The 17,304-nt window shown below is 38.0% G+C and overlaps 2 protein-coding genes across 8 annotated transcripts in view; one reads left to right on the top strand and one right to left on the bottom strand.

The window, feature by feature from the left end:
* Positions 1-6,018, top strand: part of LOC127658363 (epsin-1-like) — a 43,142-nt gene extending 37,124 nt beyond the window's left edge. For 2 of the 4 annotated variants that reach the window (XM_052147616.1, XM_052147614.1), the window contains exons 10-13: positions 1,427-1,679; positions 1,791-1,955; positions 3,721-3,972; positions 4,260-4,868. In XM_052147616.1, the coding sequence (XP_052003576.1) occupies positions 1,427-1,679; positions 1,791-1,955; positions 3,721-3,972; positions 4,260-4,747 (1,158 nt within the window). In that variant the 3' untranslated portion in view covers positions 4,748-4,868. Of the gene's footprint in view, positions 1-1,426; positions 1,680-1,790; positions 1,956-3,720; positions 3,973-4,259 lie in introns of all 4 variants that reach the window. The other 2 variants (XM_052147618.1, XM_052147615.1) reach the window with 2 other exon arrangements.
* foxj2 (forkhead box J2) lies at positions 4,878-17,194 on the bottom strand. 4 transcript variants are annotated; one of them, XM_052147619.1, is made up of 12 exons: positions 16,927-17,194; positions 16,282-16,596; positions 13,753-13,827; positions 12,952-13,029; positions 12,751-12,846; positions 10,940-11,017; positions 10,739-10,834; positions 9,722-9,887; positions 9,305-9,571; positions 9,120-9,221; positions 7,688-8,050; positions 4,878-6,992 (listed from the first exon to the last, which is right to left on the bottom strand). In XM_052147619.1, exons 2-12 carry the CDS (start codon positions 16,585-16,587, stop codon positions 6,883-6,885), a joined length of 1,737 nt encoding a protein of 578 aa, XP_052003579.1. In that variant the 5' UTR covers positions 16,588-16,596; positions 16,927-17,194; the 3' UTR covers positions 4,878-6,882. The 4 variants fall into 4 exon arrangements, with proteins under 4 accessions (XP_052003579.1, XP_052003580.1, XP_052003581.1 ...); XM_052147620.1 differs by lacking the exons at positions 10,739-10,834; positions 10,940-11,017; XM_052147621.1 differs by lacking the exons at positions 10,940-11,017; positions 12,751-12,846.
* Positions 17,195-17,304: the final 110 nt, after the last annotated feature.

Below are 17,304 nucleotides of genomic sequence, written 5' to 3'. Positions count from 1 at the left end.
CTGTCTGTGTCTCTCACCCTGCGTACGCTCTTTAGCACAAAGATGTGTGTGAGTTTATAGGTCTGTTCCAAAACCTAGTGAGCTGTCTCCTGTCTATTAAGGCAGTTGCATTTAATGGCAGAATCCTAACTGATATAGAATCTCATTAGAGACTGATTTCGAACGCTCTACATAGGCAGCAACTTTGCGCACCACGCTGATGAAGTGGACTACTCAGGTAAAGCGCACAGGAGACCTGACTCACAATTAATTTCAGTACAGATGATGTGAGAGTAACTACACAATACTCTTGAGCATAAATATACATACCACACATACGTGTCAGGTAAAATAAGTTTTCTTATTTTAAACTTTTTTTTTTAATCAATACTTTTTTCATTATTGAATGAATTATAAGTATATTTATAATCAGTTTCTCTCATTTTGTCCACCATCCTTTGTCTAGTGATTATAAGTAAATATATATTTTCTTTTTCTTTTCTTTTTCTTTTTTTTGGGATTGCCTTTCTGAAAAAGAAGATGCCTCAGAATCCTTAGAATTCGGTCGAAATTAGGTTTCTTAGGAGGCAGCATAATTAAAGGAATAGTTCAATGAAAAATGAAAGTTCTCTCATCGTTTACTCACCCTCATGTCATTCCATGTGTATGACTTTCTTTCATCTGCTGAGCAAAGATTAAGAATTCTTTTGGTCCATACAATTCAAGTGAATGGGTGCCGAAAATGATAAGCACAAACATCACATAAAGCCGCATAAAAATAATCCATAAGGCTCCAGTGGTCATTTAAGTAATTTTTACTATACATTGTTTTCCCCCCTCAGTAAATCTCCACTTTACCTTTCACATTCTTCTTTTTGGTGATTCACATTCTTTGTACATATTGCCCACCTGCTGGGCGGGCAGAAGAATATCTAGCACTCACACCTATCATATAACTTCTGAAGATATGGATTTAACCATTGGATTACTTTTATGCTGATTTAAGTGATTTTTGGAGCTTCAAACTTTTGGCAACCATTCACTTGAATTGTATGGACCTAAAGAGCTGAAATATTCTTTTAAAAATCTTAATTTGTGTTCTTTTGAAGAAAGAAAGTCATACACATCTGGGATGGCATGAAGGTGTCACTGATGAGGAAAATAAAATTTTTGGGGTGAACTTAACTTTAAAGTTAACTTTTGGAACAGCCTTCATGTTGGAGCGTGCCTTTGATGCCTAAAAATGCTGCCTCCGGAGGCAGCTCACTAGGCTTTGGAACAGAGCTTGTTTCACTTCCTCTAGAATTTCCTCCTGCAGCTGTTATTGAACCACTTGCAAATGTAAGTGTCTGTCCTCTATGTATATACAAGCTTTCCTTTCATGCTTTCGACTTCTCATGCACTCCTTTTAAATGAGGACATTCTTACTGACGTGTCTCTCTCTCAGTCGTCTCTGATGGAGTTGAGTGCGGTAGATCCGTGGGGGGGCCCTGCAACAGGCTCTGCGGGACCCTCTCCTCCTTCCGCTCTGGCTCCTGCACCTACCGCTGGGCCTTGGGGCCCAGCTGACCCATGGGGAGCCGTCTCCCCCGCCACTCCGCCAAGTGCTGACCCCTGGCATGGAGCACCACCAAAAGTAGCCCCAGACCTGTGGGGTGACACTTCATCTGGAGTGAAATCTGACCCCTGGGCATCTACAAGTGAGTTTGATTGTTTGGTCCTTCCAGTGTTCCTCTGTGTCTGATCCTAGCTTTTCCTATTTGTTTGTGGTGCATTGACCAATTCTTGACCTCTCCTTACATCATCTCCAGCTGTGACCCCTCCAAGTGCCGACCCTTGGGCTTCCTCCGTGGCAATGGCCCCCAATCTGCTCTCAGGGTCTTCTGATCCCTGGGCAGCGGATGGAGCCACCCCTGCCACTGATGGTTTGACCTCTGACCCCTGGAGTGGCTCAGTTAAACAGACTAATGGCACAGGTATTCTTGCACATATAAATAGCCATCAATGGGAATTATCAGAGGTTCATAAGACTTGCCAAATGTAGTCAGAATTTACGTTGCATCAGACAGCTTTAGAAACATTGTACTGTTCAATGATTATGCCTACATACAGATAAATGCATATATTTGTCTGTAATACCCACACATTTCCACTCTATACTGCCCACTCTGCAACTGAAGAGGGTTTGTGCTTCTTACTTAATTGACCATTATCTCAGCTCTACCTTTAAATTGCTTGGTAACATGATCAAAAGTTTCTGTAAAATTCTATATAAAAAAAAAGAAAGATCTACAGCCATGGCCAAAAGTATTGGCAGTGAAATAAATGTTGTGTTTTGTAATGTTTTCTGCTTCAGTTGTTGTGGTGTTGATTCACATTGTTTCTGGATAATTGTGCAGAGTGATCAGAGGCATTATAAATAATTGCAAAAAGCTTAATTGGCCCAATTTTTTTTTACTTTATCTCAAAAACCCAAATTTCACTTTTGTTTTGCCCTTGCACAAAATGGTCAGCTAACATCATTTCACTAATCATATCTGCAGCACCGGGGAAAGTGTGAACGAGTACTAGTCAGTTGAAATCACTCTATCATTCTGATTGGATTATAAGAGCAGATTGTTTGCTATAAAAGGAGGGAAGATGTGCTTCCAATCATTGTTCTTGTTAGCAATGGTTACCTCTAAAAAAAGACATGCAGCCATCATTGCTTTGCATCAAAATAGCCTCACATGCAAGGAAATTGCTACAAAGAATATTGCACCTGAAAGAACCATTTACCAGATCATCAAGAACTTCAAGGAGAGAGGTTCAACTGCAGTGAAGAAGGCTTCAGAACATCCCAGAGTGTCCAGCAAGTGCCAGGACTGTCTCCTCCTGAGGAGTCGCTACAGAATCTTGTCACCACAAGTGCAGAGCTTGCTCAATATTGGCAGCAGATTGGTGTGAGTGCATCAAAAACACTACCATGAATAAAGAATGGTATCAAAACGTCCTGCAAGAGCAACTTCTCCCAACGATCCAGGAGCAGTTTGGTGATGATCCGTGCATTTTCCAGCATGATGGAGCACCATGTTACAAGGGAAGAGTGATAATTAAGTGGTTCCGGAGATCATTACATTGACGTTTTGGATCCGTGGCCTGGCAACTCCCCGGATCTTAATCCCATAGAGAACCTGTGGTCAATCCTCAAAAAGCGAGTGGACAAGCAGAAGCCCAAAAATTGTGATCAAATCTGAACACTAATAAGGCAAGAATGCATCGCCATCAGTCAGTATTTACCCCAGAAGCTGATATCCAGCATGCCAGAGCGAATTGCAGAGGTTACGAAGAACAAGGGTCAACAATGTAAATATTGACTCTTTGCATATATTTAATGTTTTTGCAAATTAAAGCCTTTTACACTGATGAAATGCTTATTATTGCTTTCCAATATACAATAGAAACATGTTAAAAAATGATCTACAAATACTGAAGCAGCAAACTTTGCAAAACACAAAATGTATGTCACTGCCAATACTTTTGGCCACAGCTGTAAACACACAGGAATTTCATAGATGTACATTAGAAAGAGAGCAAGCTTGTTTGATAACATGGTGGATGGCAGTCTGGTAGGACTGGTCAAGGCCAGGCTTTCCGAAGGGTTAGACTGTAACCGGGTTCTATATTAGCTATTCACAAAATCTTAAAACCATCTGCCTGTATTTCTTAATCTTTTCCTGTTTTGTTCTCTTCACACCCCAGCAGATCCAGAGAGAAGAGGCTCCTCAGTGACTGGTGATGCAAGTGGTGGAGGGAGCACAGGCTCTCCAGTGCCCTTTGACCTTTCTCCACTCGGCTCCTCGCTGCCTGTTCGAAAAACACCAGAATCATTCTTGGGGCCCAATGCAGCGCTTGTGGATCTGGACTCATTAGTATCATCAAAACCCAAACTAAAACAACCACCACCACCAATCATCTCCTCCGCATCTCACAACCCCTTCCTACAGACACAGGGTTTGTACCACATTTTTGCCCCGTTCACATTCACAGCAATTTTTGGTTGGAGGTCGCTAGCTGCTGTATACTTGTTGTAGTAGGAGCATTATTGGTGGGATGCACAACTGGCCATAGCTTTTAAAATCTTATCACAAATAAGTTGCATTCTTGTTGAATGAAAAGGTTTGTACTGATAGAAATAAATTAGTACAGGTTGCTTTTCCACTGTAGGTCAATGTGAACACCCCCTTTTAAGTGAAACATTGTTTTTGTTTATCCCTTTTACTCTTTCTCCTTTTTCTTAGGTCCTTCTTCATCAGGAATGGGTGTTACACCGGGAAGTACAATTTCCAGTCGAGGGGTATCTCCAACACCTCCTTCAACTTCTAATCCATTTGGCACAAACCCAATGGCATCTATCTCCCCTCAACCCTCTTCACTTGGTCTAAGCCAGCTCCGTACAAGCCCTGTTCCCCCAAATCCTATGTTTAGTCACATGCCTCCACCAACAGTGGGAATGGTTCAGCCAGGGATGGGTATGCCAGGAATGGGGGTCCCTATGGTGGCCCCTGGTATAGGCATGGGAATGGTACAGTCTGGTCCAATGGGCATGCCATTCAGTGGAATATCTCCCATGGGTCCAGCAGGAAACCCCTTGTTTATGGTCCCGGGAGGCCCTGCGCCTCCTGCACTAATTTTGGGTGGGCCGACAGGGGTGGGTGGAATAATGGGAACAGGGGGATCTGTGGGAGGTGGAACGACAGGCGCAAGCACCAACCCTTTCCTCCTTTGAGTTTTCACCGATCTCATGTGCCCTGTCCAATCAACAATCAATCCAATCTTGCTCTCCCAACACAAACAGTTTGTGTGTTTGAATTTTTTTTTTTTAATGTGTACATCTCTCTATATTTTATGAAAAAAACTTTTTTTTTCTTTTTTTTTTCACAAAGCATTTAATTTTTTTTTTCATTTTATTTTACACAGTGTTTGAGGTCTATTTATTTCCCTTTTCAATTTATATTATATTTGTTTTCAGATACAAGCATGGATGATTGGCAGGGGTCTTTCAGTGATGCAGGCTGTTAATATAGTTATATGTGGAAGATTGTTATTGCTCAAAAAAAGAAAGTTGAAGAAAGTTGTAGGGAAAAAACAAGCCACTAATGAACTGATCTCAGTGAATCATACACATCTTTCTCCCCCTTTCATTGATGGTTAAATAAAAGAGCCGGTGAGTCTCTAATGATCGAGTGCATGAAGGATGACCGTGGGACAGGTTCACTCGGAGCGGATTGAGAAGAATTCAACTCTCCATTTCATTCACAACTCTAGTAAAAAATCATTCAATAATTGTATTTTAATTTAATGTTTAATCTTGTGTAATTTATTTTTATCTTATGTCTCTGACTCCTGGGAACATTTAAACCAAGGAAATTTGCACTGGAAATTGCCATTAAAAGAGATGCCTGCTTGGTCTCCTTGGACCTTCGAAATTTCAGTCTTATACACTTGTGAGTTGCTAAAGGGGGCTGTCTGTGTGTTTTGGGGAGAGTCAGTGTGTGTATGATGACTTGTCCAATCTTTTCACTCAGCTCACTGCTGTGCATTTGTTGGGGTTTTAGCAGCATAGTCTCACAATATGACTTGACTCATCTTTTGTTATAAGGGTCCTTTATTTTCAATTATTCATTTGTGTAGTTCTCTTCAACTCTTGTAAGAATCAAAGCATTAATTCAACATCTTTTCATGTGAGAAGCGATGACTGTCCTTGAATTTCACTTCACCTTTTTCCTTTTGGATTTACACAAAATGGGGAGAGTTAAGTGTTTATGCTTATGCTTTTTAAAAATAAAAATAAAATGGGCCTGAATGACTAAGTGAAATCATACTACAAAAATTGGGGAATGAATGATATAATCCATGCTGTAATTCTTTATTTACTTTCAATGAATTATTTTATAAATGAAAATGACATATTTCTATAATATTGACTATGGTCAGAAATTGTGTGGTGTTGACTTTAAAAATAAAATAAAGTGGGAAAAAAATAATGAAATGTAAAATAAAATAAAAAACATTCACAAAATGAAACTGTCCAAGCTTTATTGTTGCGTTGGTTTGCATTCACTCTTCAGGAAATTGTTAGATCATTTCAATGTTTCTTTTTTTTTTAAAGGTTTAGGTCCACAGAGGGATATCCTAAAGTGAACAGATAGCAAACAATTGTGCAATATTAAGTAAAAAATGTCATTGTCATTTTCAGTCAAAATACACCCAAATGTATTATATACCTCAGTGTAGTTAAATTGGATTTCTTTACCCACAAATTGTTAATGTACATGCAATTTACAACCATTTCTGTGCAGCTGTAAAAAAAAAAAAAAAAAAAAATTTCACTACTGTAGAACTAAATTATGATTGCAAGTCAGGGAAGCCTATGTCAACATTTAGAAAAGAATTAGGCATTTTCTATTGGCTAGGGCTTTGGAAGTGCTAGTATTATTTACATTGTCACTTTGTATACAGGTACTTCGATAAAAGAGGCAGCTGGCATAGTTACTAAAAGCTACTGTGTAGCTTGCACTAAGCAAAAAGAGATGTTATACTAATGAAAACATTGTAAGGTTTGGTTATTCTCACTGTAGGTGGCAATCTTTGTGTACCAGCATTTCAACATGCAAACAATTAAATTTGAACCATTGTGCAGCAGTAAATGTTAAGTAGGGCCATACTGAAGAGAAACAAATACCTGAATGATGTTCAATTTGTGGTTTCCTGACATCTGCCTTTGTTCCATATATACATAAAACACTCATTAAAGACTAATGAGTTTGCCTCAATTTCTTGTTGACAAAACTGTGGCCTTGGCTCATGATATATTTTATTTTACTGTGTATTCTGTATGTTTGTTTGCCAATGAATCACAAGTCACTCAATAAGGGAATCCCAATCAAAGTCATCCTGGATCTCTTCACTGTTGCTGTGAAGATTCTTCAAAGGTGGACGACTGCTTGGAGTCAGTGGCTGAGTTTGAAGTGCTGTGTAAGCCAAAACAGCAACATGTTAGATTGCTTTGAGCAATCAAACCAAATAAACTTTTTAAAATGTAAAAAGATTTTACATTGGACATATAATACAAAAGTAAACTAAAATGACCTTAAAATCAAACATTGAAATTTCTTGATATTGCCACTGAACTGTATAGGCCTAATAATATGCAAAACTATTAACATGACATATGCTGAATATGAGAATGTGTTACAAATTCAATAACATAATAATTTCAATGGTTTAATGCTCTCTGCAACCAGAAATTCACTGCACATTGTGTTTAGCCCAAACATGTTTAGCCTTGTTGCAAGTGACCCTGTATTTTATGTAGCCTAGGTCATATACTGTTATATGTTTTTTGTTTAGTTTTGTAAATGGTTTTTGAGGGTGAGGGCATGTCAAGCAACCTTTCCATGTTGGTATCTAGCATCTTCTACCAGATGGCAGAACAATTTGTGCCAAAATACTGTAGAGTTAGTTCAACGCACAACTTTTGTTTTGAAATAAACAACTAAATATATGTGTGACTTTTCGCCTCCTTTTTAAAAACTGATTATATGGTTAGTTGCATTTCATTATTAGCTTTGAGCATTCTCTGATGTCTCAGACCTGTGTCCCATTTTTGGGTCGGGAAGTTGAGAACCACTGCTATAAGGAGTATGAGGACTATCTCTCAACATACCGTTAGGAGTAAGAGGCTGGCTTGTTGTGGGCTGCATCCCTGGTGGTATCTGTGCTGACTGGTTCTGGGTGTGAGGGGTCAGGGTTCTCCTTGGACTGTGGAGGGTAGGTTCACCAGGAGGCTGTTGGGAGGGGTAGATCAGTGGAGAGGGTTGTGTCAAACTAGCCAGGGTGGGATGGTTAGTGGATGGCATACTGAAAGGAGGTGGGGTCATTTGTCCCAACGAGGAGTGGCCACCAGAAGAGGAGCCAATGAGACCCTTCTGAGTGAAGAAATGGTTGAGCGAATCACAAAGAGATGTGAAGAGATTCGCATCCAATGCCCAGTCACAGAGCTCAGCCTGGCGCATGCTCTCTACCAGGTCTATAGGAAAAGATAACAGTTAGAACAGAACACTTAATAACTCTTTTCTACCTTATAATGAAGAAGTCTAGCAGTGTTTATGGATTTACTTAAAGGAATATTTTTGGGTTAAATACAAATTAAGCTCAATCGACAGCATTTGTTGCATAATGTTGATTACTCCTTTTCTTTAAAAAAACAAACACAAATTTAGCTCACAGTGAGGCACATACAATGGAAGTGAATGGGGCCAATATTTGGACTGTTTAAACACAGAAATGTGAAGCTCATAATTTTATAAAAGCACTTGCATTAATTCTTCTTTTAAAACTTGTGTATTATTTTAACTGTAAAGATGTTTACACTGTAATTTTTAGTCATTTAGGGTTTGGTCACAACTTGGTCATGGTAACCAAGTTGTAAAACTACACAGAAAATGTTAGTAAGTGATTTTATCACACTAAAATCATGTTAACACACATTCTGTTAATGTCTTGTGGCTATACTTGTGAAAAAGTATTTTAACATTGAAAGACTGGCCTCCATACACTTCTATTGTAAGTGCCTCTCACTGGAACAAAGATTTTGGCATTTTATAAAGAAGAGGAGGAATGAGTTTAAATTATTTTTTGTGGTAATCAACATTATGCCACAAATTCTGTCGATTAAGCTTAAATTGTATTGAACCCGGAATATTCCTTTAACATTTAAGCAATTGTTTTCCAATTTTCCCTTACCAGGACAATCAAACAATATCACACAAGAAAGAGTACTGTTATACTCAATATTAGCATGGATATTCAATATAACATCAAGTTTTTACATTGCAAATGTAATATTGCTTTTATAAAATAGCTCTATAAAACAAGTTAATACAGAGTAACTTACATTTTAGACACAATATTGGAAGTTATTATGTTTATTGAAGCTTTCCAGGGCTGTACTAAATATCAGTACTCTCACTTAATATCAGGAACACAGCTTGTCCAATCAGATTGGAGAATTGAAACAAACACTTTTAAATTCAAATTTGAATTCTTTATTCTAGTGTTATAAACAGTCTAAATGTAGTCTGCAGCTGAGTACTGACCAGGGTGACAGGTGAGGTCAATGTTAGCCCAGTCCAGACTACTAGCAATCCTGAAACTCTCTCTCAAAGAATCTGCATTACTGAACCAGTCTGCAGGAACAACTGAGAGTGAGAGAGATGATATGGATCACTGATCAGAACACATATCCTGTTGACACATTTCAACACTGTGCAAGAATACTCACCATTACTGTGTAGCAGCTTGTCAGGCTCAGTGTTAGAATTTGAATGAATGTTAGAGGGGTTCTGGTTGTGGTTTGGGTGTAAGTTGGGAATAAAACTAGTATTAGGTGTATTTGGGTTGAAGTTCCGATTGGCAATAAGGTTTGGGTTAGGGGTTGGGTTTGTGTATTGGTTAGTGTTGGGGTTCAGGCAGGGGGAGAGAGGAGGCAGGGTTGGGGTATGTAGTGGTGTACTGTCGTTGGTAAGTCCAAGCAAATTGGGAACATCCGCTATAAGAGAGAGTGAAAAAGAGACAGTTATTGTGAATCATGTACAATCCTCATGAAGGTTAATGTTAAATTAACATTTAATGTTAAACCTCTCTCAAATGCAGATTTAAAGATACAGAACATCATAATCCACTTGTTGTCCACACTTACAATGCGAGGTGACTCTCTCTCTAACAGAGCGACAGAGAGACTGAAAGGAATTGTACAGGTCCGGTAGGTTTAAATCAGCAAAGGAGAATCGGAGAGGAGGATCCACATGGTGGTTCGAAGGAATCAAGGAAGGAAAAGATGCAGGTATTGGGGCAGTTTGACGTTGCTGTGGAAACGGAGTCAGCACACATTCATTACTTATTTGAATGGATGTTGATGTATGTGCCAAATAAAAATCAAAGTAAAAAATGAAATTGATTTTGAATGCAGACTGAAAACAACACTAGTGTAGCAGTAGAATCAATTTCAAGTGTCAGTGCCATTTCAATCAAATCTTATGAAATCGTTAAATCGAAAAGGTTTTCAGTACTGATTTGACATATTTGCTGCTATATTTATAGCATATTTATATATTCTATATAACATAGAAAAGGCTGTAGTTATGCCACAGCTTTGAACCATGATTTGCGATTTGCTAGGTTGTTGCAGTACTGCAAAAACTACTTTTCTTAATTAGCATTTTTGTCTTGTTTTCAAGTAAAATATCTAAACATTCTAAATGGTTTTTTTTCTCTCCACTTTTCTCCCCAATTTGGAATGCCCAATTCCCAATGGGACTAATCCTCGTGGTGGAGTAGTGACTCGCCTCAATCCGGGTGGCCGAGGACGAATTTCAGTTGCCTCCACATCTGAGACAGTCAATATGCGCATCTTATCACGTGGCTTGTTGAGCACGTTACCGTAAGCATAACAATGTGTTTAAAAATGTAAATACCTGCAAAAGGTTAATTTTGTCAACATTTATGAGTATACTAACAAATTGCTGGATTCAAATCTATTAAACATGAACTAAAGCCACAAAAGTCACATTTTGAATTTATGGAAGTTTTAAAGTCTACCAATTACACATCTATGTCGTCTTGTCCCCAACCCTACACTCTCACTTCCCGATTCTCTGCTCTGAATGGATCTTAGTCCTTAATAGAAATAGAGAAAGAAGAAGAGATAACTTTGTACCTTGCATGGAAGGGAAGAGAATGTGCTATTGACATCTGGGAGAGGTGGGAGGGGCTCCGGTTGATTGAAAGGCTCTTTGGTCTCTGAGGATGGAGCCTGGATCAGGGATGGAGGTGTCAGTGAATGAAATACGCATGATTTTTTAAAAATAAACATTTACACATCTCGTTGATGAAATGCAGTATGCTTTATGTAATGTACCTCCTCTTCAGGATGAGGGCGTTTGAAACCTCTGTGTTGTGTTGAGTCAGGCGGTCCATCCATTGTCCAATATGAACCCTTAAAAGAGAAAAGTGGAGTTCTTTTAGCTTTTGAGCAAATGGATCTGAGGATTTGAAACAAACTCTGAAAGGAACAGTTCAGCCAAAAATAAATATTCTGCCGTTATTTACTCATAAATATACCATATACCAAGTGATAACATCAAACCTCACTGGTTGTTGTGCATCTTTTGACCAAACATCATGATGTCATAACACAAGGACCAATGAGGTTTGATGTTACTGACATGTTGCCATATTTGATTTGGGCACTGTTTACATGAATTGATTTATAGACCAAAATCGAATTTGTTATTCACTTGTACTGATTTGACATATTTGCTGCTATATTTATAGAAAATTTGGATGGGACACATAGAAAAGGCTGTAGTTATGCCACAGCTTTGAACCATGATTTGCTATTTGCTAGGTTGTTGCAGCACTTCAAAAGCTACTTTTCTTTATTAGCATTTTTGTTTTGTTTTCAAGTAAAATATCTAAACATTCTTTTTTTTTTTCTCCCCAATTTGGAATGCCCAATTCCCAATGCGCTCTCGTCCTCGTGGTGGTAGTGACTCGCCTCAATCCAAGTGGCGGAGGACGAATCTCAGTTGACTCCGCATCCGAGACCATCAATCCACGCATCTTATCATATGGCTTGTTGAGAGCTTTACTGCGGCGACCTAGCGTGTGGAGGCTTCACAATATTCTATGCGGCATCCACGCACAACTCACCATGCACCCCACAGAGAGCAAGAACCACACAATATAGTGACCACGAGGAGGTTAACCCAACATGACTCAACTCACCCTAGCAACCGGGCCAATTTGGTTGCTTAGGAAGCTTGGCTGGAGTCACTCATCATGCCCTGGATTCGAACTTGTGACTCCAGGGGTGGTAGTCAGCGTCTTTACTTGCTGAGCTACACAGGCCCCTCTATATCTAAACATTCTTAAAACAAGATACATTTATTTGACAAGCAAAATGGCATACAATATTGTTTGTTGTTTTCAGAGAAACCTAAATAAATTAAGTAAGGTTTATGCATAATACAAGAAAACACTATTTGCCAATGGGTTGTAAAAAAAAAATAATTTTTACAACTTATAAGGGAAAACAAGTGTATTTTTCTTACCCTATTAACAGATTTTTTTTCTTGTTTTAAGCATTAGCTTAAATTTTTATTTTGTCATATTTCTCATAAAACAAGACTTAGTATTTTATGCCATTCTGCTTGTCAAGTACATATATAATGTTTTAATAATATTTAGATTTTTTTCTGGTAAACAAGACAGACAGTGAATACGAATTAAGAAAATGGGTTTTAGGGGGTCTGGATATTCTCATACTAGAGAGCATTTAATTGGACCGAAATCTGTGTAGTGCAAGATGAATCATCAATATTTGTGGTCCATTTTCCCACAAGAGTAAATGACATTTTAACTGTAATTTTTAAACATTCAAATTTAAATGTTTAAATTCCAACAATACGTTTTAAAATGTAAATACCTGCAAAAGGTTAATTTTGTCAACATTTATGAGTATACTAACAAATTGCTGGATTCAAATCTATTAAACATGAACTAAAGCCACAAAAGTCACATTTTGAATTTATGGAAGTTTTAAAGTCTACCAATTACACATCTATGTCGTCTTGTCCCCAACCCTACACTCTCACTTCCCGATTCTCTGCTCTGAATGGATCTTAGTCCTTAATAGAAATAGAGAAAGAAGAAGAGATAACTTTGTACCTTGCATGGAAGGGAAGAGAATGTGCTATTGACATCTGGGAGAGGTGGGAGGGGCTCCGGTTGATTGAAAGGCTCTTTGGTCTCTGAGGATGGAGCCTGGATCAGGGATGGAGGTGTCAGTGAATGAAATACGCATGATTTTTTAAAAATAAACATTTACACATCTCGTTGATGAAATGCAGTATGCTTTATGTAATGTACCTCCTCTTCAGGATGAGGGCGTTTGAAACCTCTGTGTTGTGTTGAGTCAGGCGGTCCATCCATTGTCCAATATGAACCCTTAAAAGAGAAAAGTGGAGTTCTTTTAGCTTTTGAGCAAATGGATCTGAGGATTTGAAACAAACTATGAAAGGAACAGTTCAGCCAAAAATAAATATTCTGCCATTATTTACTCATAAATATACCATATACCAAGTGATAACATCAAACCTCACTGGTTGTTGTGCATCTTTTGACCAAACATCATGATGTCATAACACAAGGACCAATGAGGTTTGATGTTATTGACATATTGCCATATTTGATTTGGGCACTGTTTACATTAATTGATTTATAGACCAAAATCGAAGTCGTTATTCACTTGTAAGTCAAATCGAAGTTACTGTATGGCTTCCAAAGACTTAGAATATGATGCATGGTATATGATGCATGGTATATGATGCATGATGCAAGTTGTGTGGACAATTTTTATGATACTTTTGGGTACTTGTTTAAGCTTTAAAATGAATCAATATCAACATCTATTGAATGGAAATTAGTGATCACAACATTCTCCTTTTGTGCTTCTCAAGCAAGAGAGTTTAAGTCAAGAAAGATATAGGTTTAGAATGAAAAAAGGGTGAGTAAATAATGATAGTATTTGAGTGAACTATTCCTTTAAGATGTATTAAAGAGCTGGCTTAAGGTTTAAGGAATTAACTGTGTGGCAGTAATAATCGCTCATATTCATGAAGAATAAACCTCAGATATTAATGAAGTAAAGATCAAATGAGTCTACATCACCTTTCCAGGGTCACTCTGTGGACGAGGAACTTTCCGGAAACATTTATTAAGGGACAGATTGTGCCGAATTGAGTTCTGAGAGACAACAGACAGTGTCAATTTTATATGACAAAATCTTATCCTAAAATCTTCTATACATATTTAAACTCAACATGCACAGGCTCCTCAAATAGTCAGAACATGCTTAATTTCAAGTAAGATAGCACTACAAATCATTGGCTTTACTTATGAAGTACTTGTGAACAGATTGCAACACATTTCCAGAGAAATGTACGGTGGCCCAGTAGTGCACAACACAACGAAATTCAAAAAGCAAACATAAGTTCACAACACAACGGAAACAAGCCACAACACAACGCAAAAAAGCCGCAACACAACGGAATAGCCACAACACAACGGAAATGATCCCGACCACTAGGGGGCAGCGTCGGCACTAAAAAGCTGATATTTCCTCAGGAGTCGAATCGGGACCTTTCTTTTACTGTCTATGATCGGGACACGACAAGAGATTATCTGTGTAAGTGATGGGATATTAATCTGTGTAATTTATTTTTACACAAAAATACCTCCGACTCTATTTTTAAATATATAGCCTATAGAAATTAAATCATTATGTACGGAAGAGGATTAGGGCCAAGCAATAATAAAAAAAAAATAAAACCATCTCGAGATTAAAGTCATTATAATGCGAGATTAAACTCGTTAAATTTCGAGAAAAAAGTCGAAATACAATATTGAGTTTAATCTCGCATTATAATGACTTTATTCTCGATATTTAACGAGTTTATTCTCAAGATTGTATTTCGACTTTTTTCTCGAAATTTAACGAGTTTAATCTCGCATTATAATGACTTTATTCTCGATATTTAACGAGTTTATTCTCAAGATTGTATTTCGACTTTTTTCTCGAAATTTAACGAGTTTAATCTCGCATTATAATGACTTTAATCTCGAGATGGTTTTATTTTTTTATTATTGCTTGGCCCTAATCCTCTTCCGTAATTATGTAATAATGAAATAATGAATTAATTTTATTTTAAAATTATTATATAGGCCTAAAGGTGCACACATTCATTTTGACTGTCTGATCAGCCTCACGTTCTGTTCCTGTCAATCATACACAAGGTGTCAACCAATTATACGGCATGAGGGAGGGGCCGAGCCATCTCACACACACACACACACACACACACACACACACACACACACACACACACACACACAGCGTCAAACTCGGAGGAGAGGAGAGGAAAAACACATGTGAAAACAAAGCAAAAGCAGGAAAATGAGTCGGAAGCACAGCAGCATTTGGAACCACTTTAATGACGTGGACAATGTTAAAGCACAGTGTAGAATTTGCCAAAAAAAAATATCGCATAAAGCCGGTTCTACGCACAACCTACACCGGCATATGCGAACTGTGCACCCAACTGTGAAGCTAGCGGAGCTTTTCACAGTTGGGTGCACAGATACAGCTTTTTCTTTAATATGGGTTCTATTATGTTCAGATTGTATTTGTTTTGAAGGTTGTTTCTATACATTAAAAAGTTCTAATGCAAATGCTTAATAGTATTATTTTTTCATAACAAATCAATGCATTTTTAAAGAAATTGTGAGACATTGCGAGTATGATTTCATTTAATAATTGAATTAGAATTGTTTTCACACCTATCATAGACAAAACATTTTTTTTTTTAAAGAGCCGTTTGTGAGCCAAAAGAGCCGGCTCTTTTCAGTGAGCTGAGTCAAACGAGCCGACTCACGAAAAAGAGCCGGATTGCCCATCACTAATCCAGACCGCCAGCGATAACGCATGGGAGATTGAGAGCAATTTAAACCATTTCCGGAGACCACCTGTCCCCCTAGTGGTCGGGAGCATTTCCGTTGTGTTGTGGCTATTCCGTTGTGTTGTGGCTATTTCGTTGTGTTGTGGCTTGTTTCCGTTGTGTTGCGGCTTTTTTGCGTTGTGTTGTGGCTTGTTTCCGTTGTGTTGTGAACTTATGTTTGCTTTTTGAATTTCGTTGTGTTGTGCACTACTGGGCCACCGTAGTAATGCAATTCACACTGACCACAAATCTGCAATAAATCCTATTTAAGTATGCCACAATGAGAAGCAGTCCATTTACTAATATTCTCTGAAACAGAACTTTTGCTTTTGACTGTAGGCTATGATACAAAAGAGCTTCTTGGCAATACAAGTCTATCAATTGTCCAGGTCTTTAAGGCCAAAGACTTCAAAACATCAAAAAGCACATATATAATATGTATAATAAGAAATGGTGCAATGTTGAAAATGTTGTGGAAATTGAAATGCTGAAGAATCACAATAAATTTCTTTGGGTTAATGTATATAAAAAAATCTAAAAATGCAGCAGTATTTTAATTTCATAATAGTTTCTTTGTAGATTTGTTTTACAAATCAATAAAGTGTGAAGCCTAGTAGCCTACCAAAATACCCTATCCGAGCACAACAGCACACATGATGTGTGCAGATGCATCATGAGGAAGTGGTCATGTAGTGGTCTTTACCTTCCATCCTCTTCCTGCTCTGCTATAAAAAGGAAATCTATCACTGATCCATGTGTAAATGTCATTCAAACTTAGCTTCCTTTCAGGGGATGAACTAATTGCCATGGCGATGAGAGTGGCATAGCTGTGTGGAGGTTTCCCTTTGGAATTAGATGCAGGAGATACTGTACATATGGGAGGGATGTCCTTCTCTCTTCCTCGTTCTTTCTTTTGTTCCACTCTTTCTTTTCCTGAACGCAAGGTGCTGATTCCCAACTGGGGAAGCCAGTCAATGCTTGTCAAGCTTGAGTCCAATTCTGAAGTCATGCTCAAAGTCTGCAGTGCAGAGAAAATAAAACATTATGTAATAATGTTTAATCCATGCATTCCAACTAAACTATGAACTATTTAACCAGGTGTATAATTTTATGTCACATACAACTGAAAGACCGATTTGCAATAGAAATCACGTCACACGGAATCTCATTTCAAATTCATGATGTAATGGTTTGAAAAAGAAACTTCAATACTTCAAGCATTAGAATAGCTGCATACTGTGCTGATCAAAGGTTAGATAAACTTACATTCTTCCCCCGTATAGGCTACTAAGCAATAAATATGTGTGGATGAGTAGTAGTAAGAGAAAAAATTGAAAGAAAAACATACCTCCTGTCAAGAGGCCACAGACTTCACACTGTGTCCATTTTTAATGCGGTCATCTGTTGCACAGGAGTAGCTTAAGGAGTTCAGCAAATGTTTACTCCTCTCTCTTCAATCCTTTCTGCTTATTGCAGCATTAATTTGCCAGTAAAAGCGTTTGAGTCAATTCGTTTCGTATAAATGTATAATTTGGAAGAAGAAAAAGCTATCGGAAAAAAGTTCTTCCCTTTCTTTCTCATTTCCCCTCCCTTTCTGCCTGTGTTGAACGTCACACAGTCCACCCTCCATTTGACATTTGAGCACACTGTCTTTCTCCTCCCCTCTTTCGTTCTCTCCTCCTTCCTATCATGGCTGCACTTATAATGTTTTACTGGTGAGTAAGTT

The sequence above is a fragment of the Xyrauchen texanus genome, chromosome 17 (genome assembly GCF_025860055.1).
Source record: "Xyrauchen texanus isolate HMW12.3.18 chromosome 17, RBS_HiC_50CHRs, whole genome shotgun sequence".
NCBI classification, from domain to species: Eukaryota; Metazoa; Chordata; class Actinopteri; order Cypriniformes; family Catostomidae; genus Xyrauchen; species Xyrauchen texanus.
This window is presented reverse-complemented; position numbering and strand designations above follow the sequence as displayed.

What these genes read in the sequence shown, in the direction of transcription:
- foxj2 (XM_052147619.1), bottom strand. Translation starts at nt 16,587, where the DNA reads ATGACTTCAGAATTGGACTCAAGCTTGACAAGCATTGACTGGCTTCCC. An exon ending in CACAGAGTGACCCTGGAAAG is followed by an intron (nt 13,030 to 13,752) that starts GTGATGTAGACT and finishes TTCTCTTTTAAG; the next exon opens with GGTTCATATTGGACAATGGA. An exon ending in TCTCTTCCCTTCCATGCAAG is followed by an intron (nt 9,888 to 10,738) that starts GTACAAAGTTAT and finishes CCGTTTCCACAG; the next exon opens with CAACGTCAAACTGCCCCAAT.